A 24,172-nucleotide genomic window follows, 5' to 3' on the forward strand; every position below is an offset into this window, starting at 1 on the left:
CGTTGACAGTCAATCAATAATAATAATATCAAAATCGTGCCTTAATTTTTCATATTGAAGAATAAAAAATACAAATTTTCTACATGCAAAAACTCATTTTTCTTTATTATATAAAAGCTGATAATCTGTTAAATTGATGGAAAGAGTATGTGTGAACACAAATTACATCGTTACAAGATATTCATATTATTCTAAAATGAATATTACAATCGCACGAAATATTGTGACACCATCGAGAGACGCTTGTGAAATTAAATAATGTAAAGCAGTTTCTATTATAACTTTTGAATTGCAATTGGGCGGGTGCATTTAAATATAAACTAGATTTTTCCAATTCTAATTACTTAATAACACAACAAATATAGACAATTCATGATTCTATATGCAAATTCTACTTCAAATTGTGCATGAGTGCAATCCAATATGAAATTAATTCCCAAATGGATTATTATGATAAATTTGCTGCTATATTTAAAGCTTAATCCAATCAAAATGTAGCAATTGAATTGAAGATCCTTAAGGGAAATTATTGATTTTATTTAGAACCCTAACAAGAAAAGAGCATGCTTTCATGGTACAATAATACTGTACCTAAAAGCATTCTATTTGTCTGTTAGGGGAATTTCATATACATTTTTAATTTACTTCAAATGTATAGCAGGAAGCTTTGTTGGCATTAACTTTATATTCTACAATTTATAATTCACGTAGTAAAAAGTAATATAATTTCATTTTTACTACAGAATAACTACTTAAGTATCTTAAAAAATTGGTAAATATTCGACTCAGAAACACTTGCTACACCAAAAGCTGAATAAATAAATGACGTTAATCAGAATCGAACTAGCTAACAAACATAATATAACCTAAATCGAGGATGATCTTCCCTAACAGGCAATGAGCATGCTCGCCTACATGAGCTCTTTGGTATACTCATCGATATAATTGTACTTGATCAATTTTGAGAGAGCATCAAATATTTTTTTTTTCAAAATTTTACTCATTTCCATTTTAGTTCTGTTTCTCAATATCAAAATATTTCAATTATGTCATCAACACTTAATTGATTCTCATTTTTTTCAAGCTATTAAAATTGAAAAACCTATAGTCGTAAAACTCGAAAATATTTTTTCCAATTACCGCTAAATAATCACTTTTTCTAACAATAAGTACTTAATTAAAGTTTGAAAAATTCTAGGCATTTAAAATATACGAATAGAAAAAGATTTCCGAATGTTTCTAAAAATATATTGGAAAAATTATTTCATTATGTCATATTGATTCATTTAGGGATGAAAAATTTAAAGAAAAAACTTTTTATTTAATTGCTTCCAGATTTAACTGATATTTCTAATATCTAGATCTAATGATTGTTTTATTCTGAGAATCTGTAATTCATGATATTTGTACGAATATAAAAGAATTGCTAATGACAGGTGAAAATCAAAAATTATAAAAGAATCAAAAAATTGGGAAAAATTATTGACAAAAAAGCAGAAAGTTCAGGAAAGTACAAAAAAACTGACGACAATTAATTTGTTGATTCAAAAGTAAAGAAGCAATGAAAACTTATAAAATGTGTCGTTGACGTCATTTTATTCTTCATTCATGTTTACTGTAATACGTTGATAAAATACTACAGTTTAACGTGAATCTGAGTAAATATTTACGAGCATTTCAGCATCATAAGACACATGCTTTTTTTTAAATGTGTGTTGTGTTCTTAAGATAGCTCAATAATAAGGATTTATACTTAATTTATCAAATTTATACATCATTTCAATTTGAGTAAATATTGTCAAAAAATGTCATAGCTGTTTAAATTTTAATAATTTAGACTTAATGCTCTTATCTTCAAGAGTTATTGTATTAAAGTCTATATTCCATCAATGAGAACGAAAAATTCATCAACGCAATTTTATTTTAATAAAACTGGTCAGGCAATGAACAACATAAAAACTTTTGTCAAGGAAATTTCATTTGGATGTGAATGTAAGAAAGTTTACGAATTCAAGTAAACATCGCAATAAGCTATTAGGCTCAATTCCCATTTCTATATTTGTGGCTTCTTTAAAATATTTCATTTCTCCCATTTATTTGAGCTTTTTCAACCGAAATTTTTCTTACAATTAATTAATTTTTTCTAAGAATATTCACATTTAGTCGTTGTTATTGACAATTTTGCGGTGAATTTTAAATATCTCATTAAATCATGCTTAAATAAATTGTTATCAATTTATATTGAGAAAACAAGTGAGACGTAGTTCAATTATGGTGGAAAAACTGGAAATAACTTAAGAAACATGAGAAAATGTTCAACAAATGTTTATAGTCTCCATTGATTTCTTTTAAAAATAACTCAATACATAATCCTGCGTAGATAAAAACACGATTGCACTTCGGAACAGTTTTTCATAAAATGTACTTGAACTTGTAAAACGAATGCGAATATTTCAGATATGGGGTGACTTGGACGCATTTTCTCAGCCTAGATCAGTAAATTAAATCGTATATCATTAATACGTAAATATCTTGAATGCTTTAAATATGAAAACAGGTGTTTCCAAGAAATCCGTAGGATCTTTCGCAACATCTCTACGAAAACGTGCTAAATTAAAGAAGTGAAGCACTATATCCTTACACGTGTAAAATTTATTTATTTTTTTAATGTAGACGAATAATAAAGAAGAGCACTTTGAAATGAGAAACCCAAATATATTCTCATTAAATGCTATTTTAGAGTAAAATTACAAGTTTGCATTCAAGAAGGGTCAATGTTTTGTTAGGAGAAGTTAGCACATGCTTTAGTAACGTTTAAAGAAATATTCTAAATAATCGATATAAGAAATTGTGAAACTCTTTGTTTACAAACGTATGAAGTACGCATTTATGACTCTTATAAAGCTTTTATGAGGAGAACAAAAATATCATTAATTTGATACTATATTTAGCTTACAACTTGATAAATAATTCAAATCATGATTGAATTTTTTGTATGAAAGAGTCAAGTGCTGATACCTTTAAAAATTTTAAATTCATTAATATATTTTATTACTTTAGTACCTACCGTGCTTCCTTTTTATTATTAAAATTTCTAAATGAAAAATTCATTAAATTTAGACATAAAAATTCTCGAGAGACAGAACTAAAATTTTAACAGCTGACTCGCCTTAATTTTTAAATATATCTGCTTAATTTTAAGAGTAATTAAATATTAAGTGTGAAACATCTGCATGTCATACTTGATCGGCATGACAACAAGCAAGATTGATTTTTCATTTAATTTTCTTTCAAAAAGTCAGACTTTTATTAAAATCATAAAAATCATATTAAGATGAAAGCAATGATAGCACAACGATTTCCAAGAAAACAGCATGCGGTATCGTGCATGCTTGTTCATTACTCTATATACTGGGTAAAAATCTTAATAGGATTTTTCAGCATTAGAATTCTATCAAAACATGAAACATAATTCTCTAAAGGATACTGATAAAATGTGCTATAAATAGCATATATATCAGATCAAGCAGAGCAAAAATTATTTGTGAATATCAAAAAGGAGAAAAATGGCCGCATGGCAACCGAAAAAGTCTTGCGCAATTTCTCTGACATCGGTTTTACAGTAAAGAAATTTATATATACAGAAGAAATTACATCACAAAAGAATAAAAACTTTCTCGCTCTCGCTTTTCTCTTCTTCTCGACTTCTTTCATTACTTTCCAAATTTATTTTTGGTAGCTTAAAAATTTTAACATTAAAAAAAGGCGGCAAAAAAGTTTTCAGTTCTAAAAAAAATCTGAAACAGAACCAAAGTGTACTAGAAATGTTAGAAAAAGATGTCTAATATGTACATGCATGCCGTATATCAATCGAAGTTGAGAGGAATTCAAGAGGAAGAAAGCTTTACCTTGAAAGCAAATGTGTGGCTTCTAAAAATGGCAGAAAGATAATCAGAAAAAAATGAAGGATATTCAGTAGAATTCCCCTTATTTACGTCAAGTGAGGCATGTGCTGATAAATTTCTTCGTCACTATCATCTTCAAAAATATGTTACGTTCAAATTGATTTTCAAATCCGAAACAAATCACAAACTTTTGTGTCATTTTGAGAATTTCAAGTATCTTACACATAGCTGAAAGGATATACTATGTATAAAAGTTATTGATAAAATACCTACTATACATTTTTTATTACTTCTTAAGTATCAACAATAAATGCGCAATTTATGCTTTCTTAGAACTTTTTTCTACATTTATGCTTCTTTCAATAAAATAACAAATTTTTCGACTTATTGAAATTCTTCTTTCTATGCTACTCGCATTGATACAAGTACGTACTGAGTGATGAACAACAAAGTTGTAAAAATAATGATATAAAAAATTTTCTATTATTATTTAAATTATATCGATGACACATCAAGTCAAAAGACATTTTTTCTCTCTTCTTTTCTATTTATTTCTCATCGCCAGTTGAGTGGACGTTAATGAACGAAAAAAGACTATTTATTGCTTCATAAAGGAAGAGAAAAAGAAACAGTTGAAATATTTATTGATTTTTTTCTAAGCTAACATTTTTATATTATTTTAACAATTTTTAAATGTGGTCAGCTAATACTTTGCATGTCTAGTCACAATCAAACTTATTTACCTGCTTTCAAATGCTGGATTAATTAGAAAGTTCCTATAAGTGAGATATATTTTGTACCCTATTCCTGTACATTTTGCTGTTTACATAGTTTTATGTTTTGAAAGTATAGCACCAGAACTGTTTCATTCCCTCCCTGCAATGCATCGCATTGTTTGTAAACAAATATGTACATTATTTTTTCAGCTTTATGATACACTTGAACTTGAATTTCATCATTCACAATGATTCACATAATCTTTCGTTTGTTTGCAATGATTCCTTTCGTCATTCCGAAGAGCTTAAATTTCTCACTTTTAAGGGGTCGTTCACTAATTACGTTCGCTTTTTAAGGACGAAGGAGATTTTACGATTTTGTAATAGCTTAAAAAGGGAGAGTTGAGAATCTTAAAATTCGTTATTTTGCGTAACTTAATAAGTAAACGATCCCCTAAATAGTGCCTAAAGAAATTTAAAATTCAAATTATTTATTTAAATGTGAATTCTAAGAGTAAAAGTAAACCTGTCTGACCTTCATCAATGAATAAATCTAGGAATTTCAAGAACAACAATTAAATTTTCAAAGCAAAAATTTCATAATTTTATAATAAACTCTGAACGGCTGAGTGAAGTATAAAGAACGTGTAATAATATTTTCACAAAAGTTTTCAGTTTCGCAAAACAACAGGTTTAACTTTTTGGCGCGTTTTTAATTTTTGTGAGATAAAACTCTTCAAACTTTGTACAGGAATTTTATTTAGGTTTGATTTTTTTACATGAATAATATAACTTACTTTTTTAATAAATAATCTGATTAATTTTCTTATTTAAAGATGTTTTAAAAATCACTTTATGACACTGTATTTAAAGCCAAAAAAGGAAAATTGAAATTTAGCCTTTTTTCTCTCATTTCAAATGTAATCTGAGAATTTCATCATAATGAGAGATTTATGGTTAAATGATACATTCTTACTAGTTGAATGTAAGTTTTAAGAAAATAAAGGAAAATCATGTAAAACACTTAAAATAATTTTTCTACATTATAAGCCATTTTACGATATTTTAAGCATATTTAAGCATAATTAAATGATTTTTCTGTTATCTTAGAATTATAAGCATAATTTATTTATGCTTTAATTTAATTTTTACATAATACTCTTTGTACTAAGCATGTGTAACTTTTAATTCCTTTTTAAATGAAGACATACAAATAATTGTTTCAAAATTAAAGGAATCACAAATTACATAACAAGAAAGGAATGCTAGAATAATCGATTAGAAAGCTATGTCGTCATTTTCACAGAAAAAAAAGCACATATTATACCAAAAGACGATCTTACTACGGAATTAAACAATTATAAATTAAAACTGTCAAAAGACTTTTTAAGTAATTTTATAATCTTTCATTTCGTGTAAGTAATTCTAAGCTGATTGCGCTGTTTATAAAGAAAATTTTGGAGTATTTAAATTACAAACAAAATTGTAAATATTAAATTACTTATTTAGCAAGAATAGTGCATCACGAATTTATAATAAATATTTGTTTAATAGCTGAGAAGTTTCGTGATTTTAAGAATTTTTATCAAAATAATCATTCAGGTTTCCTAGATATTTACAATGTTTGTATAAGCAAAGTTCAAAGTCTACTTGACAAAATTCGTGTCGATTCCAAGTTGGGATTATGAAACTATTTTAAATTTAAATCTTGACTTTTTAAGCTATTAATTTAAATTTAAAATTAAATCCTTTTGAGACTATTTTTTAAAATCCAAAACCTTTTCTGCTTTTCTTGACTTTGCATGTCTTCCATTTAATTCTCAAATTGTCATGAAATATTTCATTTCCTTAATGTTTGTCTCTTTTTTGAAATAGTATCAAATGTCTTGGTGACAAAAACTTTTTCAAGAATTTATGGAAGTGCAAAGCAATTAAATATGAAGAAACTTATTTAAGGACTCGAGTGGTTATTTAAAATGACTCTTTAAAAACCAGTTAGGGATCGTTCAGATATTAGGCAACGCTAAAAATAGCACATAAGGCCCTTCTCTTTCCACCGTTATGGTTTGTAATGAATTCATGAACCAATTTGTACTGCATAACGAAATTGTAATATCGCCCTTTCCATTTCATAAGTTACAAACGTTCCCTTAAAAATCATTAAAAATTGAATGGATATTAATTTTTTATCAATTACAAGAAGTTATTTGCTGTACATCTGTTGTAAGCACAATTTATTCCAGATGAATTCATTTTTCATTGTAATTTTGTTTATTTGTAGTAGAGTTTGATCCAAAAGGTCATATTTTTGATTGTATGTTGTTGTTATTTGCACAGATTCCGTATATTCACACGTATTGATAATTCACTTCTTCGTTTTTGGAGGCTCGTCTCTCTTTGGTCTTTATAGAATTTCAAATTTTTAATAGCTTTTGATGTAGTCATAAAATTATTTACTGAACTTTTTATTGCTTGATAAAATTTTATTTCCTTGATTGTCCATTTTTTAATTAATTTCAAATGAAATAGTACAAAACATGTAGCACAACCTCACGAATTGCTACTTCTGTTATAACGTCTATCTGAAATTTGAATAATATTTATTGCACAGTCTGTTTTAGATTCGTATTCAATTAAAATCTTATTTATTAATTGCCCGATAGGGATTTTTGTGTTCATTCATTTACAAGACTTAAAGTTGATTTCAACCATAATCATAATTTCATTAACATAACGTTAGTTCCTCGTTATAATGCGTAGTTTCTCTAATGTTTAAGATTAGAAAATGCCTTTTACCCTCTATAATTAAGTGCAAATTAAATATAAATACATAAATTAGAGAGATTGCAAAACGAAATGCTGACATATATCAACGAGTGTGAGACTTGGACGCTACAACATCTCGTCATGACCTTCAATTTTTTTGCAGAGAAAGAAAAAGTTTCTTCATCTTAAATTAACTTTGATATCGAAAATTTAAAAAAAAAAGAATTTCGTTTTGTTTTCATTATTTTTAGCCATAACTACACTGAGAAAAAACACGTAAAGAGATATAAAAAAATGACTGTTTTGATTGTATTTGAATGTCTCGACGGATGATCATTTATTTCATTCTCTCTCTCACTCTCTCATCATATATTTGAGCCCCAATTTTGCCGTGTGATGTAAAAAATGAGATACAGAAAATAACGTCGAAAAACGAAGAAAATGAAGGAATTACGGAGAAAATTAATTTTCTATTTATTCAAATATCAGACGCGATGAATTTTTCGTTTTATTCACGTTTATATATACATAAATAAAAAAGAGCAGCAAAAAGCACCGAGACATATAAGACATTTTACTGAATTGATAGCAAAACAATATAAGGAAAGAATGACGATGAAAGAAATGCTGAAACTACTTGTTGCATGCCGCTTTCTTCCTGTTACATAATTCCGCTTCCTTTTTTTTCTCTTCCATATATTTTGACGTATATTATATTACAGTATACAGCATTGAAATAAGAGGAAAACATATACAAAACATGCTGACTCTCTAGTGTTAAGCGTCGCCTTCGATACACAATAAAAATGTAAAAATTTCGGAGGCATAGCAACATTTTCGTCGACTTTCGGTTATACGACACATGAATTTGTAGATGTAAAGAAAAAGGAAACTTTTTCGCTCTCTTCCATTCCTCAATAATGGGAGAAGCTTTTTAGTGTTAGTGCTTTACCGAAAAGTCAGTCAGATGTTTTTATTTTATTTTTGATTTTTTTTTTTCTTGCCTCTTTCTGTTTCTTTTTACTCTGATATTCCACTTTCGTGAGTTTAATAATTTTTGTCTTGAGCAGGGTTATGCAATGGCATATAATAATACTTACTATATACATACATATAGGATAAATTGTTGGAGAGAGAAGGAATTGATAGAGCAAAAGGAAGAATAATGACAAAAGGGAGTGTCGGTATTAAACCTTCCATTTCTCTTTCACTTCAGTATATCTATTCATCATTATACAAACATAGACAGCCTCTTAAATCGTTTATAACCTGCACAACATTTTTTTCTTTTCGTCATCATAAAATAATAAGTAGAACTTATAAAGAATAAATTTTTTATGTCTTTGCCATTTCTTTATGAATTTGCCCTTCATCATTTTGTTTTATTCGTTCTGTTAAGAATGGGAATATGATTATGTTGGAATTGGTTATTCAATGATGATTCTCTCGTTTTGCCGATAAAAATGGAAATCGGAGTCCTTTTTATGTGATATATGTCTGTCATTAACTTACTTTATGTTTTGTCAATCGTTAAAACTACATGATCTAATAAATTAGGACTGTCGCTTGCATTGATAGGATTTGACATTCTGTAAGTTGAAATTAAATGATTTTAGGTACTTGCATTAATTAAAAAATAATTAATGCAGATACTGCAATAAAGACAAAAAGCTAATAGCTATAGAAGAATAGCTCAAAATATTAAGCTTAAGCATGAGTATAATATGTATATTAAGGGTTTACCAGCATATTAAGGGTTTAATAATATATAATAAATCTCTGCTTATACTAATACGGTTTTCAGTTTTATCCATTAAATACCTTTTAAATTAAGGACAGCGTCAAGGTTTTGAATAATTTAAATTTTAATGGATTTAATATTCAATTATAAACAAAGATTTAGCTTTTTTGGATTTACTCATCTCCATTAATATTTTGTAAATTTCTAACTATTTTAATGAATGAATAAAAAAGTTATTATAGGTACTTAATACTAATACTATTGAGATCATCGGACGTGTAAATAAATAACAACATTTCAAATGAATTTAGGTAGACTTTAAGTAACTTCATTTGGTTCGCCAAGCACTTGTCAAATATTTATTTGTTGAAAATTTGTCCCAAGGTAAATTGACAGTGATGTGGACTGATCTGATACATAAATTCACGGTCATGTAGTGATCGAACATGTCAATCTTCATTAACATACTTTGTTCATGAATTAGAAAAATTTCAAATATTTTGTGAACTGTACGTACTAATACCTAAGTCAGTAAGAAACTAGACCCAAAAGAAATTTTCATATTTGACAATCCAATCGTTTTATTTCAATATTATCCTAAGAACTTACGTACTTAAATTATCTCACATCATAAAAAAGTTTTTCGTTCTGTAAAGGAACATAAAAAGTATAGAAAAAAGCAGCGAAGTAAGCAAAAGAAAGTAAAGAAAGAGAGATAGATAAAAATGAGATGATTAATACAATTTACTTTTTTTCTCATCCTCCCCAATAGTTATCATTATGATAATTCAAATGCTGTAAACAAAATGTTGTAAGTAGTTAAATGAATATGATTATAATCATCCTTCCATGACCAGATTCATTCAGTCTCATGCTACCGTAAGATAAAGAAAAAAGGAATAAAAATGTTTGTTATTACTGCTACTCGATATGGATATATTTCCTTCTCAAGGACAATATTTGATGTTGTAATTTTATATTAAGATCTTATCAATAAAATAATGTAAACATCTAATGAAAAAAACAAATACGAAGAAGAGAAGCAAACAATTTTCTTTTTCGTTTGCTGAGCTATGGAAAATATTTCTGTAATAAAATTTCATAAAGAAAAATTCCTCTGAATCAGACATAATAGGAAATTTCGAGGAATGGAGTAAATGAATTTTGATGATATTCTGTACAGTAATTCAATTTTGGATACTCGACTCTTTGAATAATGTTTGAAAATCTGTAAACTGTAATTCACAGATTTTGTGTTACTTCTGATTACAAAATACCAAAAATTGACTCATTCTAAATTTAATTTTTTCGGCTCATTGGGATGTATTGAGTTAGGAAATGCCCTATAAAAATTGTATAAAATTTTTTCGGTGCCAAAAATTTAAATTTTATTGACTACCTAATACAATTTGTGTTGAAACAGTTATTTGGTCATTTTTATTTGATAGTTTTATTAATTTTTTAGTCGATAAATTAATACCATCTAATTCAAGGCTTAACGAAAAACCAAAATACGTTATTGTCATATTTTATTAAAATTTATTTGAATCACCTATTTTGGTCTTTGATGATACGCTCATCAGCTTGTTATTTTATTTTTATCGAATATTTAAAATCTTACTCCTCACAAAATTAGCTTGGAATGTCAATATGAAATGAATTTCAGAAAGAAAAAAGTGGAATGAAATTCTTCTTTTGAATTCTGACGCAAGAACTTTTGTCTGTATAATGAAATGAAAAATCTACTAATCATATGCACGATTTTTTGCTTGAATGCGGTGGTCAAGACAACAACTGACTATGTATATGGGTAGAAAAATGGAAAAAAGTAAGGCGCATTCCCTTTTTAAATGAGAATTGCGATTTAAATTTTTCTTCGAAACGAGGTTGAAAAGGAGCCGAAAATATAAATTTCAAGTCATCCTTTTTGTATTAAGCAGGATTCAGTATAATATCAGCACAAGACTGAATATTCAAAAAATTCTTGAAAGTCTCTTCTTTCATTCCTCATTCTTCTCCTTTAAAATAAAAAATAGGAAAAATGTTTCAACTTAGACAATTATTTCTTAGATGTGTATGAGATAAGCATACACATGAACATATATTATGGAAAAGACACATTTTAAAATATAAAATAACAAAATAAGATACAGCAAAAAAATTTCTCAACTGCTTGAGGGTCCTATTCAGAATATATTCTCCACCTTCTATGCCTTTCTTTCGTTATGATAAATACTTTTGTAAACTCACTTGCGTAATGTATATAATATGATGTTTGTTATACCAAAAATTTGGAAGTAACGAAAAAATTGATAAGGTTTACGCAGAATGCGCAAATGACGACCCTTTTTACCAAAATTGTAATATCAAGAATGTGTCGGAAACCACAGAATTATGAAGTTTAATCTTACTCATGCTTCTAATCAACTTTTTATGTAATAACTCAAGTCAGAAGAAATGCACGAACAACATTCCACATTTTAAATAAATTTTTCTAAATCCAATGACTAAAATGACTAGAAGTTGGAAAAAGTTTTGACACATATCAATTATCAATTAGTGAAGTTGAACAAAAGTTCTTCCCAAGTAAATAATTAAGGCAAACTTAAGTTAACCAAAAAATTCAAGAGTGAGATTGTAAGTTTGGATATAAATCAAACATTGATATGAAAAATTCATAGTAAATGCCCGTTAAGTTCTTAATTTAATGTATATACAAACAGCAATTGATGGTCATCATGGATATAGAAATTGAAGTAGGATCCATCTTCTTAGTATTATATTACAAGCATAAAGAAGAAAAATTAAAGTTCAAATATGAAAAATATTGCCCTAAATTTTCAAACATTAAATATTAAGACGAATAATTCTAAGTAAAATGTTTGAAGGTTTCTTTCATGACATGCGCTAAGATGTCTCTATTGATTCACTTGTAGAAACACATAAAATGTACAGGACAAATAGATGTATAATATAATTAAATACACATTTTGATTCTAGCAAAGAGACTCTTTAACCTCAAATAAGACTTTTTAATTTTTCAATAATTTAGAATTATTGCGTATTAAAATAAATCAAAAATAAACTCAGGATTGAAGCTGGAATTTTGGATCATCACTGAATTAAAAAATACTAGAAGAGGTTCCTCGTGACGCCAACATTCATCGTCGAATGAAATCAAAAACGACTTTTTTTATTCTTTTTATTAAATTTAAGGGAGGTCATGATGATACTTACTTTAACAAATTAAAAAATATACGATATGGAGAATGTTGAACGTAAAAAATTATTTGGAGGTGTGTAGACTTTTAATGCTTATATACCTAAAATGTGCAAAAATTCATTCATTAAACAAATAAAATAAGATTATTAAATACGTGATGAGATGTATATAATCTGTAGCTTATTATAAAAATTATATTTAATCTATTCAGAATTGTTTAAAAACTACTCACATCAATTTAAGTAGGGAATGAAATTTAATACAAAAGCAATTCAATAAAAAAAAACAACATTTTGTTGCTCATAAAATTTAAAATACTGATCACTTCCAGTCCGAATATGTATTTTTTTGTGACTCTCTCGTAAAAATTACTAAATAAAATTAAAAGCTATTCTTTAAAGTAATTATAATTTTAGACACAATGTAAGCATGTTCTGACTGTACTGTACGGCATGAACTGTGAAATTAGTAAACAAAGTATTTAAAAATATTTAATGCCCGCTTGTTTTTGAAAAGAAAGAAAAAATATTTTACCACAAGCACATTTTAAATTAGCACCTTTAAGCAAAAAAAAAATAATATTTTTTTACGTATGAGTTTCTAACACGCTTCTCTAAAAAAATCATTGACCTACAAAATTTCTCTTCCTGATAATGCCTTGATTAGAGTAGTAGAAGTAATATGTTTATAAATTGCGGTGAATTATTATGAAATTCCTACTTAATTATGAGTGAAATTGAAGATTGCATACTCATTAAAATTGCTAATAATATCAAATTATTTGGTCAAAAATTCCTCAATACCTCAATAATATTTACATAAATTGAAAGATAAGACTTTGCATAGAATGTCATTATTGTCACAACTCTGTTCAACTACGTCTGATAAACAATTCAATTTATTGCAAATGAATAAATGCTGACGAAAATGTTTACGAAAAAAATACGTGTTGTTTACGATGATCAAATTAGGGACTTATCGCATGACTTTTCACAAGACCGAGGAGATGAATACTTCACACTGTTTGCTGACTAAATAAAAATATTTTCTTAAATTTGAATTTTCATCTGACAAAGCTTGTAGCACATAAAGAATTTTATCATGATGATAAAAAAATAAAGAGCCAGAAGCTCCATATTAAAGAGAGTCTTTGTAAATTTACCATAATGCGTGAATAATTTAACAATTATTAAATTCAAACTTGAAATTTCAATGCAAAAATTATATCAAAGACGCTCAATTCTCAAGTGAGAATCACTAACTTTCTTACTTCCTCCTCTTATTCTCTTTGCATTGCATTATTAAGTTTACAACTTGCAATAAATTTTCGTGATTTATAACTTTAGAAAATTTTCCAATAGCATTTCGACATTTTTTATTATTATAGATTTTTTAGCATGCATCGAATAGATGATTTCTGACACCAAAGTTCAGTTTTCATTTGCTGATTATTTGTAAAAGTCAGTTCTATCTTTAATTATATTTCAATCATTAATATATTCATTTTTGCTATAAAATATTAAGTTAATGATGATGAAAAGTTTTTTTTTGTATAGTATGAATGAAATTTGAGTTTTCAAAAGACAGCGTTAAATAATATTTTAAATATCATTCATGGAGTAATCAAGCGAATACTTATTTACATAGCAAGAATTTCTTGATTTTCATCTCTGGTTTATCGAATATATATGCATATAAAGAAAGAATGATCCTCAAGAGGATACAAATTTGAATGATATGCGATGAGAATTGGCAACAATGTTTTATGATAAAACCAAATAAAAGCTGAGAAATCTTTTTTTTTTGGCTGCTTATTTGATAATAAATTTAATGTCACACATACGTGGTACTAGTATAAACATATATAAAGTGAAGAAAGAAATCTCCACACATTTGTATGGCGCTGTCATATACAAAATAAATAAATATAAAAGAATCTTATATTCTCAATCAAGGTGCTTGTGTATTAAATTTCATTTGTATGAACGAAAGAAGAAGACGCTACGAAGTAACATCGGAATTTGTCATTGTATATATTCACTTGTGGTATATTGTGTTTGTTTATATATATAAAAATATTGCACATCTCCATTTATGAAAAACATGTAGAATTAAACTAAACTTAAAGCGTCTTTTTTAGTAACAATTCTTTGGAATATGCTCATTAAAATCCCAAACACCAGCTAGCTTTCATATTTGAGATTGAGACAGAATTTATTTAAATTTAAATTAAGAAGAAATGATTTCTTCTCTTTTTTTCTTTTGGGACAACAAGAATGTAAGAACTAAATAACAAGACTAAAAGAACTGGAATAATATAACATTTTCTTAAGAAACGTGATAATTTTCATGTCATACGATGTACTAAGTAAAAGTAACACAACAGATGTTGAGCATTTCCAAGAGCAATAAAATAATGGAAGACAATAAGTCTTTATGAAGGTCAGGGTTATGTAAATTTTTCGTGTTTATTATTTTCCTTTTTTATATGATACAAAAATTATCTACCCGACAGCAAAAAGAGGAAAGATCAGTAAAAAAGAGAAATTAGTTCAGCATGTCAGGCCTAATTGAACATCGGTCGACAAAAAAAAGTCTTTATCTCTAAGCGACAAGCAAAAATATTTTTTGTGAATTCATAGATGAAATTTAGATCCTTTACAATATATTTTTGATTTCCAACGGCCAAATTAGTGAATATTTTGTTGTTAGTCAAACATGCTTAGTCCAGTGGTAAGCAACCTTTTATTTTTCGCGACACACCTTTATGAAAAGCCTTAACCGAAACCGCCCACAGTATACTGTTCATGAAATTTTCATGGCACACAGGTTGTCCAACACTGGCCTAGTCGCATGACGTAGCATTTGAATTAATTCCGGATTGTTAATTTCGTATAAAACAAGCTCAAAGGAAAAAACAAAATAAAATCTGGCAATGAACTAAATCAAGCTTGTGATAATCTTATTTATACATAGAATATGAAACATAAAAATCATAAATGATGAGCATTTTTATAGAAGAGAAATCTTTATTTTCTCATCGAACAAATCTTTCGCAAGCAGACTCTCAAAAAAAAATTCATCGATGAAAATGTTAAGACACAATTTAATTAAGTGCTTAATTTATGGCAATTTTTCGCATCTTATTTTTCAAGTTTTTATATCTTTCTTTCTAAAAAACCAGAGTCTTTGACATCAAAAACGCGCAAGTTATATTGTATTCAATCGTTTAAATTAAATTAAAGGAGATGGAAAATAATGATAAGGAAAAAAAAGAATTGAGACGCAATTTGATCCATCATCATCATTATATTTATTTTCATTTGGAAAAGCACAGGAATGTAGCTAATTTTCCCATGAGAAAATAGAAGATACATGGGGCACTTTGACTGCTCATTCATTCATTCATACTGATTATCTTGACAGAATGAAGAGTGATAGATAAATCAATAATGGAAGAGTATTTAAGAATGAAGCTACCATGTTTAATTCTTCTAAGGAAGAAAATATTGCGTTTTATAAAAATATTTCCTCTTTAAATCAATCATTTTAATTTAATTTTTACCAATTAAGTTAAAACCTGTCATATTTTTGATATGCATAATTTATGAATGGTTTTATAAAATTTTCAAGATGATTTTGACATTCATAAATTGCGTACTGAATTAATTTGAACATCAAAAAGCTATAAAAAGCAATAAAAAAATTCGTTGTTCAAGTCCATAAAAATTAAATTCGAGTTATCCGTTATTAAGGAATTCAGATTTTATATGGCTATTATAAAATTGTCTATTTTGCATAAATAAATTCATAATAATCAAATGCGCTCAAATAATTGTCGGCTCATCAAACATATACAACCTCAACATTTGTTTTTTATGTGCATAAAAGGCATACAGCAGGGAAAAATGAAAGATATAGAAATTAGCTAAGGAAGAAAAGTTTCTTTAATAATTATCCTGCTGTGAAAGTTGACAACTCAATGATGATGATAATGATGTCGATGGAGGTGGTATAAAAATCTCCTAAGATGTTTCACATTATGAAATTGGTAAACTCCACAGGCTTCCGCAATGGAATAGAAAAAAGGCAATAAATAAAAAGGAGGAGGTAAAAAAAGAAAAATTTATCTCCAATTTTTTCAATTACCGACTTTTTCTTTATTCTCATAGAAGTTCTAATGCTTTACGTAATGAAGCACAAGGGAAAAATCAATCGACTTCCAACGAGCAACTTGACGTACTTCATGATCTAAATAATATGGTTGCAAATTCTTTTTTTCATAAATTACGCAATACATATACATCAATTTTCATCTACATTACTAACATCTACAACACAAAAAAGTTCTTTTTCTTCACAATTTTCATGTCCCCTACCCTAGACATCACAATTCTCAGAAGGACTTTGTAAAGAAATTGATGAATTAGTGACGCAAATATATTCATGTTTCATACACAGTTTGCTAGTTAGTTCTTGGATTATACAAGATCCTTTTTTACAATTGTACAGAAAATTGTGAAAAATTGTTGACAGTCAATTGTACTAGAACTTTTAATAAGAAAAAACACATCCTCACACGAGCGAAATGTAATAAAACACAAGAAGTTACATATGTTGAATTTTAAAAGCAAGACCGAAAGGAAACGTACAAACTCTTTACAATGATGGAGAGAAACAATTGAGTTTTGTAATAATCATGAAAAGAATAGACTTGTGAGGTTATCGTTTTTTGCACTTTCTTGATTTTATTGCCGTCTTTCAGTCATACATTGGAGCATTGTTATGCTTATATTATCAGGAATGTGATACTAAATTACGGGAGATTAATTTAAGTCAAATCAAAGTTGCGATAATTATACAACCAAGTCTAGACCAGTATGATTATGGTGACTTTAGATTTGATAAACTCTTGCCCCAATCTAGAGTCGCGCCGGCCTGGGGATTCTATTTTTAGCCAATACCTTGCCGTGTGCCTTTCGGGATAAATTGTGAATTTGACTTTGTACATACTTAGTATGTTTATCTTCAAAAAAGTTTGTTTTTCCTTCCTTAAAAAGGTTCCTTTTTCATTGATTGGGGTCTAAGAAGGATGAAATTAGATTTCTTCTGCCAATGTCAGGGTGAATTTTAAGAAAACTTAAAAAACTAGTGATCCTCAAAATAAATTCGTAACCAGATGTTTTTTGACTTTCGATTCACAATCATACCAATTTAATAATTCTATTGGATATATTCCACACGAAATTTATAATTTATGAATTAATAACAAAGAGGAAAGTTTCTAAGGACGCGTGCTGAATTCATAAAAATTGTATTATTAACTTTCATATGTTAACAAAAAAATTACAAGAATTAAAAAATTAAGCGACTTCTTCATTGAATATATCGTTTCTGTTGTTTCAGAGTTGCATTCTAATTTGATATTTGCTTTAAAGCTTTTTAATGCAAAGAAAATAATAATGAAGTCAATAGCAACTGTTGTTGAGTAAGATCAAAAAAGCTTTGTCATGATTTATTATGGAGAGTGCAACGCACTCGAGATTCCCAAATAAAATAAACGATCTTGTCGGTTTTTTAATGATGTACAATGAATAAGGAAATATCAAATTCATATTTTACTTTAAGCTTTAAGAATTACAACTAAATGGAATAATTTTCAGCACAATTTTCCTCAAAAAGAAAATCAGAAATTTTAATTCAAAAACCAAGAAATACCAAAAAATCAATTTTTATTGCTTTAAGCATCTGTTTCTTTAAATAAAATGACGTATGTTCAAAAACAACAAATTGATTTTAAGTTCAATATCGTTGGGATGAGTCAAAAATATTTATTGTGTGTTTCGGGAGAGATCTCGAATATACCGATGTGAAGGAATGAGACACAAATTTAAAATCAGACAATATAATTCAATGTTTTATTTAACAACATTCTTTCCTTTTTCTTGCCAATTTTTCATCAATTCTTCACATTGTTACAGTATTGATTTCTTTTTCTTATCATTCGCTCTAATGTCAAATATGATTTTATTGAAATCAATGATCAATAATATTGCTATGAAACCATATACTTGAATGTAATTTTTTCTTCTGCATTTATATGCTTTTATATTATGCTATGTATGCTTACGCAACGAGAAGAGCATAAAATGATTCTTACTGTGATATAAGACATGGTACTTCTGATTTGAATAAGAATACAATATGTGCATGCAAATTTTTGATTTGAGTATCAAGACACTTAATGGAACAATAGACAGTAGAGAGAAAATAAGGAAATGGAAAACATTTTTCTATTTATATGCCCATATCAGATTAATTTGTAGGCAGTTCTTCATATTCATCAACATAATTTGTTTTTGTTTTTCCAAACCACCAAGTACTCCAAAACTTTTGTTCTATGTACTGATGAGAAATTTGTCTATTAGACTGTCTCCTACTTCACACAATAATTTTTACAAATCTTCATTTGAATAAGTTTTAATTTTTTAAATGAGATGCCGTAAAACCTACCAACCAAGGATTAGACTCTATCGTAAATATCATGACTTTTACGATTTTTTATTAGCAAGTCAAAGTTGTAAAAATAGTAAAACAGTCGAAATTTTTACAATTTTTACGATAGTATCTGACCCTGGCTACCAACGCATATTAATAAAAATTCTTTTTTCCTCTAAAATACTACTGAACACTACTAATTCGAAATGAAAATGAACATGCCAATGTGTCTCTATAGCATTCTCTCTTCTAGTTTATTTTATGTCTTTTTGTGTGCCAATGGAGCAGCAAACAAATAAATAAAAATTCTTGTTTATCTTTTTACTTCATTTCATTTACTTTTTTCCTTTTTATTCTTCCTGATATGTATATACAAAATGATACAAATACCTTAAAAATATATCACAACACAAAATAACACTGAAAAAATTGTTTTATATATTCAGAAATGGTCGAGAGGCACGTAATCGGGCTGAAAAGCATCGTCGTGATAAGCTTAATGGATCAATTCAAGAGCTTTCGACTATGGTGCCACATGTAGCTGAGTCACCAAGAAGAGTTGATAAAACTGCTGTTCTTCGATTTTCCGCTCATGGACTGCGAATTGATTATGGTGAGTATGAAAATTAAATGGAATTTAACAATGCTTGCAAAATTTATATTGGAATTTAAAATGAATGAGAATGAGAAATTTTGTTGCAATAAAACTTTTTTACGTTTAACATGCCATTCTCTTCGTTTTTTTAACTGCGGTTAAATGTCTCGTTTTTCAATTCTACCGCTTAAATCTACGTCATTTGTCGCTCAACAGTGAGCGTCTTTTTATAAAGAACAAGATTTTTTGCGCATCAAGTGAATTGAACATCTTCTCTTATATTGCTTCTCTCTAATATGTTGCTGAGAATCTTCAGAATGTAGACAAAACTTTATTTCTATAGGAATACAAAATAAATTAAAATGATGTGGTTTGTGATTAAATTTCGTCACATTGCAATTTTCTGTATGAAGTCATCACAAAAGCAAGCACATTTTTAATTTTAAATCTCTTTGACTCAAAAATAATTTGTGAGAAAATTTCATTCATTTTGACTTTAAATTTTAACTTTGATCTCTTAAAATACTGTTTATATTGTAACACACGTTGATGATGCAATGTCAAAAATCCATTTGGTCGTTCCTTCATAAAATTGTCATAAATTAAAGGCAGAGTTAATTAATAAGAACCAATAAAACGTTCGATCGATCGAGTCACAAAAAAAAGAAATTTTTCTTTTTTGTTTTCATTTTAAAGGTCCTTGAATAATAAACAAATCAATAATCAATACATTTTTCTAATAATAATAATATGCTGCTCAATAAATTATTAAATCAATTTGAATTATTTTCAAGGTTTCAGATTTTTCGTTTAAAATTCTCTGTGTTCTGAAACTTTATAAACTTTTGAGGAAAATGTCCTTTTTTAAAGTCAGAAAAACTTTTAATGAATTATGTGGGTAAAATTTTTTTATAACAATAGCAACCGTTCCAACCAGCTTTAATGATTTAAATATTTTTCATCTTGCCAAGGATGAAATTGTTAAATTTTTTCATAAATTTACATAAAATTATTCATTGAGTGGCATATCAAACAGCGTCCAAGTGGTAAATTTCATGTTAACTGCTATTAAAATAGCCACAAAGATGCCATGTGGCTGCCATAAATTTACATGTGTAGAACGGGATCCATTCGAATAATGGAATAGTATATCAAATTTTATTAAATGATTAAACCAATTTTAAGTTTTAAGTGAACTTTAAATTTAATTTTTGAGTCAGCTCAGTCAACAAAGCAAAACATATTAAATTATGTTTTATGGTGATGGACATACAGAATTGAATATTTACTATTGAAAGTAGCCATTGAATGTATATTCTTTAAAAAAAACTATAAAATATGACAATTGAAATAAAGTTAGAATCAGTTATGTTCTATATTCATTTTTCTAAAGAAATTCTAAAAGTAAAAATCTGAAAAATTGTCAAAGTAATTAATTATCTAAATTTACCATGGCATAGAATATAATTGATACTAAATAATGAATAGCTTAATAATTAAATTTCAGATCTTGTTAAAAGATACCAAAAGACTGAATTTTTTTTCTACTTTTAAATTTAATTATCTTAATCTTTTTAATAATTTAATATTTTTGCTGTTATAATAATATTATGATATTCAAAAAAATTCTAATGAACGCATTAATTTCTTTCTTTTTTTAGTATTTGGGCAAGACAAAAATAATCGGTATCTCATCAATCCAAGATCAACCGAAGGCTTAATGAAGCTCTTGGACACATTTTTGCTCACCGTTACATGCCGAGGCAATATAGTTTTAGTTTCCAGTAGTGTCGAACAATATTTGGGTCATTGCAGGGTAAGCTGAAAATACATTTGTAATAAACAATGCAATTTTACCGTCATTTGCGCTTCTCTTTTTCCACTTCTATTTTATTTTGTTTTCACTCATTTAAAATAAACGAAATGAAGAGAAAAATTATTTAATAAACATTGCACATTTTGAATGGAATAAGAAAATTGACTTGGAAGCTTCGCAGTTTTTTGACAGTTATTCACAATCATGTGAAATCTAATTAGTTCACCTAAACTGCCTAAATTCAACAAATATTATACATACATATTTTAAGTAAAACAGAGTGGAACAGGTTGCGATTATAACCTTATGTCTAGTAATGAACTCGATATTTGTGGAATTTGCCATGGAATGTCAAGTTTATAACCAGACATCAGGTCGACAAATCGCAGCCTGTTACACTCGGGAATGATTTTTTTCATCAGTGGACATAAAAATTATTGTAGTAAGCAAGTCGATTCCAATGAACTCATATGTGTATAAACAAAGTTGTTTTTTCTTTAAAAATTATAAGGTTTTTGAACCCTTTCCAATAGATAGGAAATATGGTTTGTCTAAATAATAGTAAAGTAAATAGTATGTTTTTATATCTTATTATCAAGGTTATATTAATTCATTGAACAAAAAAAAAAGTCCATTCGGATAAATTGAAATTTCAAACCTTACCCAAATTCCAAGAAGGTATCAAATTAGATTTCAAATATAAAATAAACCAAAATATGGAGTTTATGAAAATACCTTACGTTGCATTTACGTATGTGACGTGATAAAGAATTATCATTGCTTGAAAATAATGTATACATAAATGAATTTTCATTTTCTGTTTACTTGAATAATTTTTGCGTTGCTATCACGTAGAAATTGAAACTGTCAAACGTGATATTTTCATTGATTACCTTTCAAATAATGAAAGAAGAAGATTGAAAAGAAAAAAATTGAAAACAAAGCAAAATATTCAAATGGAAAATTTTTGTTTTCAATTCTTCTAATCTTATTTTATTGTTCAGAGATGGATCAAAATTACATATGTAGGAACAGGTATCTAAGCATATATGCAAAGGAAGTTTTGATGAATTTCCCCCAATTGTTACTAAAATAACATTCTGCTAATTATTTTGTGATTATTCCATTTTGTTTTAGCACTAAGCATATATGCTATATGGATATAAATTAGGAGTGGGATTTTATTTATTTACATGTAAATCCTTTTTGTACAAAACACTTCAAGTTTAAATTAGGTATCTCAAATAATTTATTTCAGATGTTTAAGTTACAAAAAGATCAAATTTACTTTTTAACGAGTGGGCTAATTTATTTTAAACAAAAATATGTCATCACAAAATAATTAATTAAGTAGGTACTTCCTTAATTTATTTCTCGGGATTGTGTAAATATTTATTACTTTTAAAAAATAAATGGAAGAAAGATTATATCACTTAAATTAATAAAAAGTAATTAGGATCTATGTCTTTTTATGTGGATAAAGGTATTCATCAAATTATAAATTTGAATTCAATCAAATTTTCATTTTGATGAAAAACAAGGGAAAATTAAGTCACTAAAGTCTTTGTAAAGACATTACAATTTTTCCCTCCTCCTACAAATCCTTAATGGCATTGCTCCCCTGATATTCTAAATTTAGATACAAAAATCCATGGAAAGCTGTTTAGTGGAGACATAATGCTCAATCTTGACATTCTCTTCAATTGAGACTTTATTAAAAATGTTTACGCTAAGTTCCTTTTAGGCATAATTAGTTCCAAATAAAAGTCAATGAAAATCAATTAGTGAGTGCTTAGATATTAACTAATTAATGAATTAACCTTTATCAAATGAAATGGAATTTCGGTTAAAGAAAGTTTCCTGATGAAAACAAATAGCTTAATTGAGAGCAACATAATTAATGGACAAAATGAATGATGATCTGCGTCTAAGACTCTCAGGAATGTTGAAAGCTTTTGATTCATATTCTTTAATCTATAATCCTTGATAAATTTGAAATCCTTGATAAATCTAAGATGATAATGAATTAGAAGATTGAATCAAAAACTACCTCAAAATTGCGTGTGATGAAGCATATGCGAAAAAAATGAAATCACGACATTGAAGAATTATTAGACTTCAAGTTGATAAAAACGTGTCGTTGTTGTTTGCAAATTTTTATTAAAAATATATGTTTACAAATAATTTTTCTACTTGCGTATGACTATCAAAATATTATATGAAGACGAAAAGGAGAAGAAGAAAAATACAAACAGAACTAACATTTTTAATTTCTTTTTCATCTTCTCTTATGCATCGTTGACATCATCATCCTCTTCATTGATAAATTTATCATTAATATAGTCGGATTTATATGGACAAAGTTTGCTCAATATTACGCATCCTGATGACCACGCCTTTCTAAAACAGCAGCTTATACCAACAGATCTACATAATTTATTTTCAGCAAAAACGGATGAAAACGGAGAAATAAGATCACGTACAAATGAGGAGGAGGAAGAAATCGATTTAAAACTTCGTGAGGACCGGAGAGATTTTACTATAAGGTACATATTTGTACACGACTACATAGATACATTTTATACTAAGCTATAGATTATCATGAATATTTTCTTTATTCATTAAATTTTAACACTTTCTAATATAAATGTTTATTAGACTTGCCCGTGCTGGTCCACGATCGGAACCTACACAGTATGAATTAGTACGAATAGATGGATGCTTTAAACGTGCCGAATCAGCTCCACGTGGTCGGCCAAATGCAGGTCCTACGGGGTTACAACTAATAAGACGAGCGCGCGGTAGAGATGATAATATTCCTTTACATAGCATAAGTGGAAACGATATTGTAAGAATAAATGTTAAACAATTTTTTTTGGAGGAATTAACATTTCAATTTTTTTGTTCGATAG

At 27.6% G+C, this 24,172-nt stretch overlaps 1 protein-coding gene across 3 annotated transcripts in view; it reads left to right on the forward strand.

The window, feature by feature from the left end:
* The window catches only part of LOC139094143 (uncharacterized), a 49,048-nt gene that overhangs the window by 20,803 nt on the left and 4,073 nt on the right, over positions 1-24,172 (forward strand). For 2 of the 3 annotated variants that reach the window (XM_070645084.1, XM_070645083.1), the window contains 4 exons: positions 19,296-19,462; positions 21,106-21,260; positions 23,604-23,806; positions 23,919-24,108. In XM_070645084.1, the coding sequence (XP_070501185.1) occupies positions 19,296-19,462; positions 21,106-21,260; positions 23,604-23,806; positions 23,919-24,108 (715 nt within the window). Of the gene's footprint in view, positions 1-9,900; positions 9,940-19,295; positions 19,463-21,105; positions 21,261-23,603; positions 23,807-23,918; positions 24,109-24,172 lie in introns of all 3 variants that reach the window. The other variant, XM_070645082.1, reaches the window with a different exon arrangement.

The sequence above is a fragment of the Chironomus tepperi genome, unplaced genomic scaffold (genome assembly GCF_022539635.2).
Source record: "Chironomus tepperi strain 1889 unplaced genomic scaffold, CSIRO-AGI_Ctep_v1 contig_349, whole genome shotgun sequence".
Taxonomy (NCBI): domain Eukaryota; kingdom Metazoa; phylum Arthropoda; class Insecta; order Diptera; family Chironomidae; genus Chironomus; species Chironomus tepperi.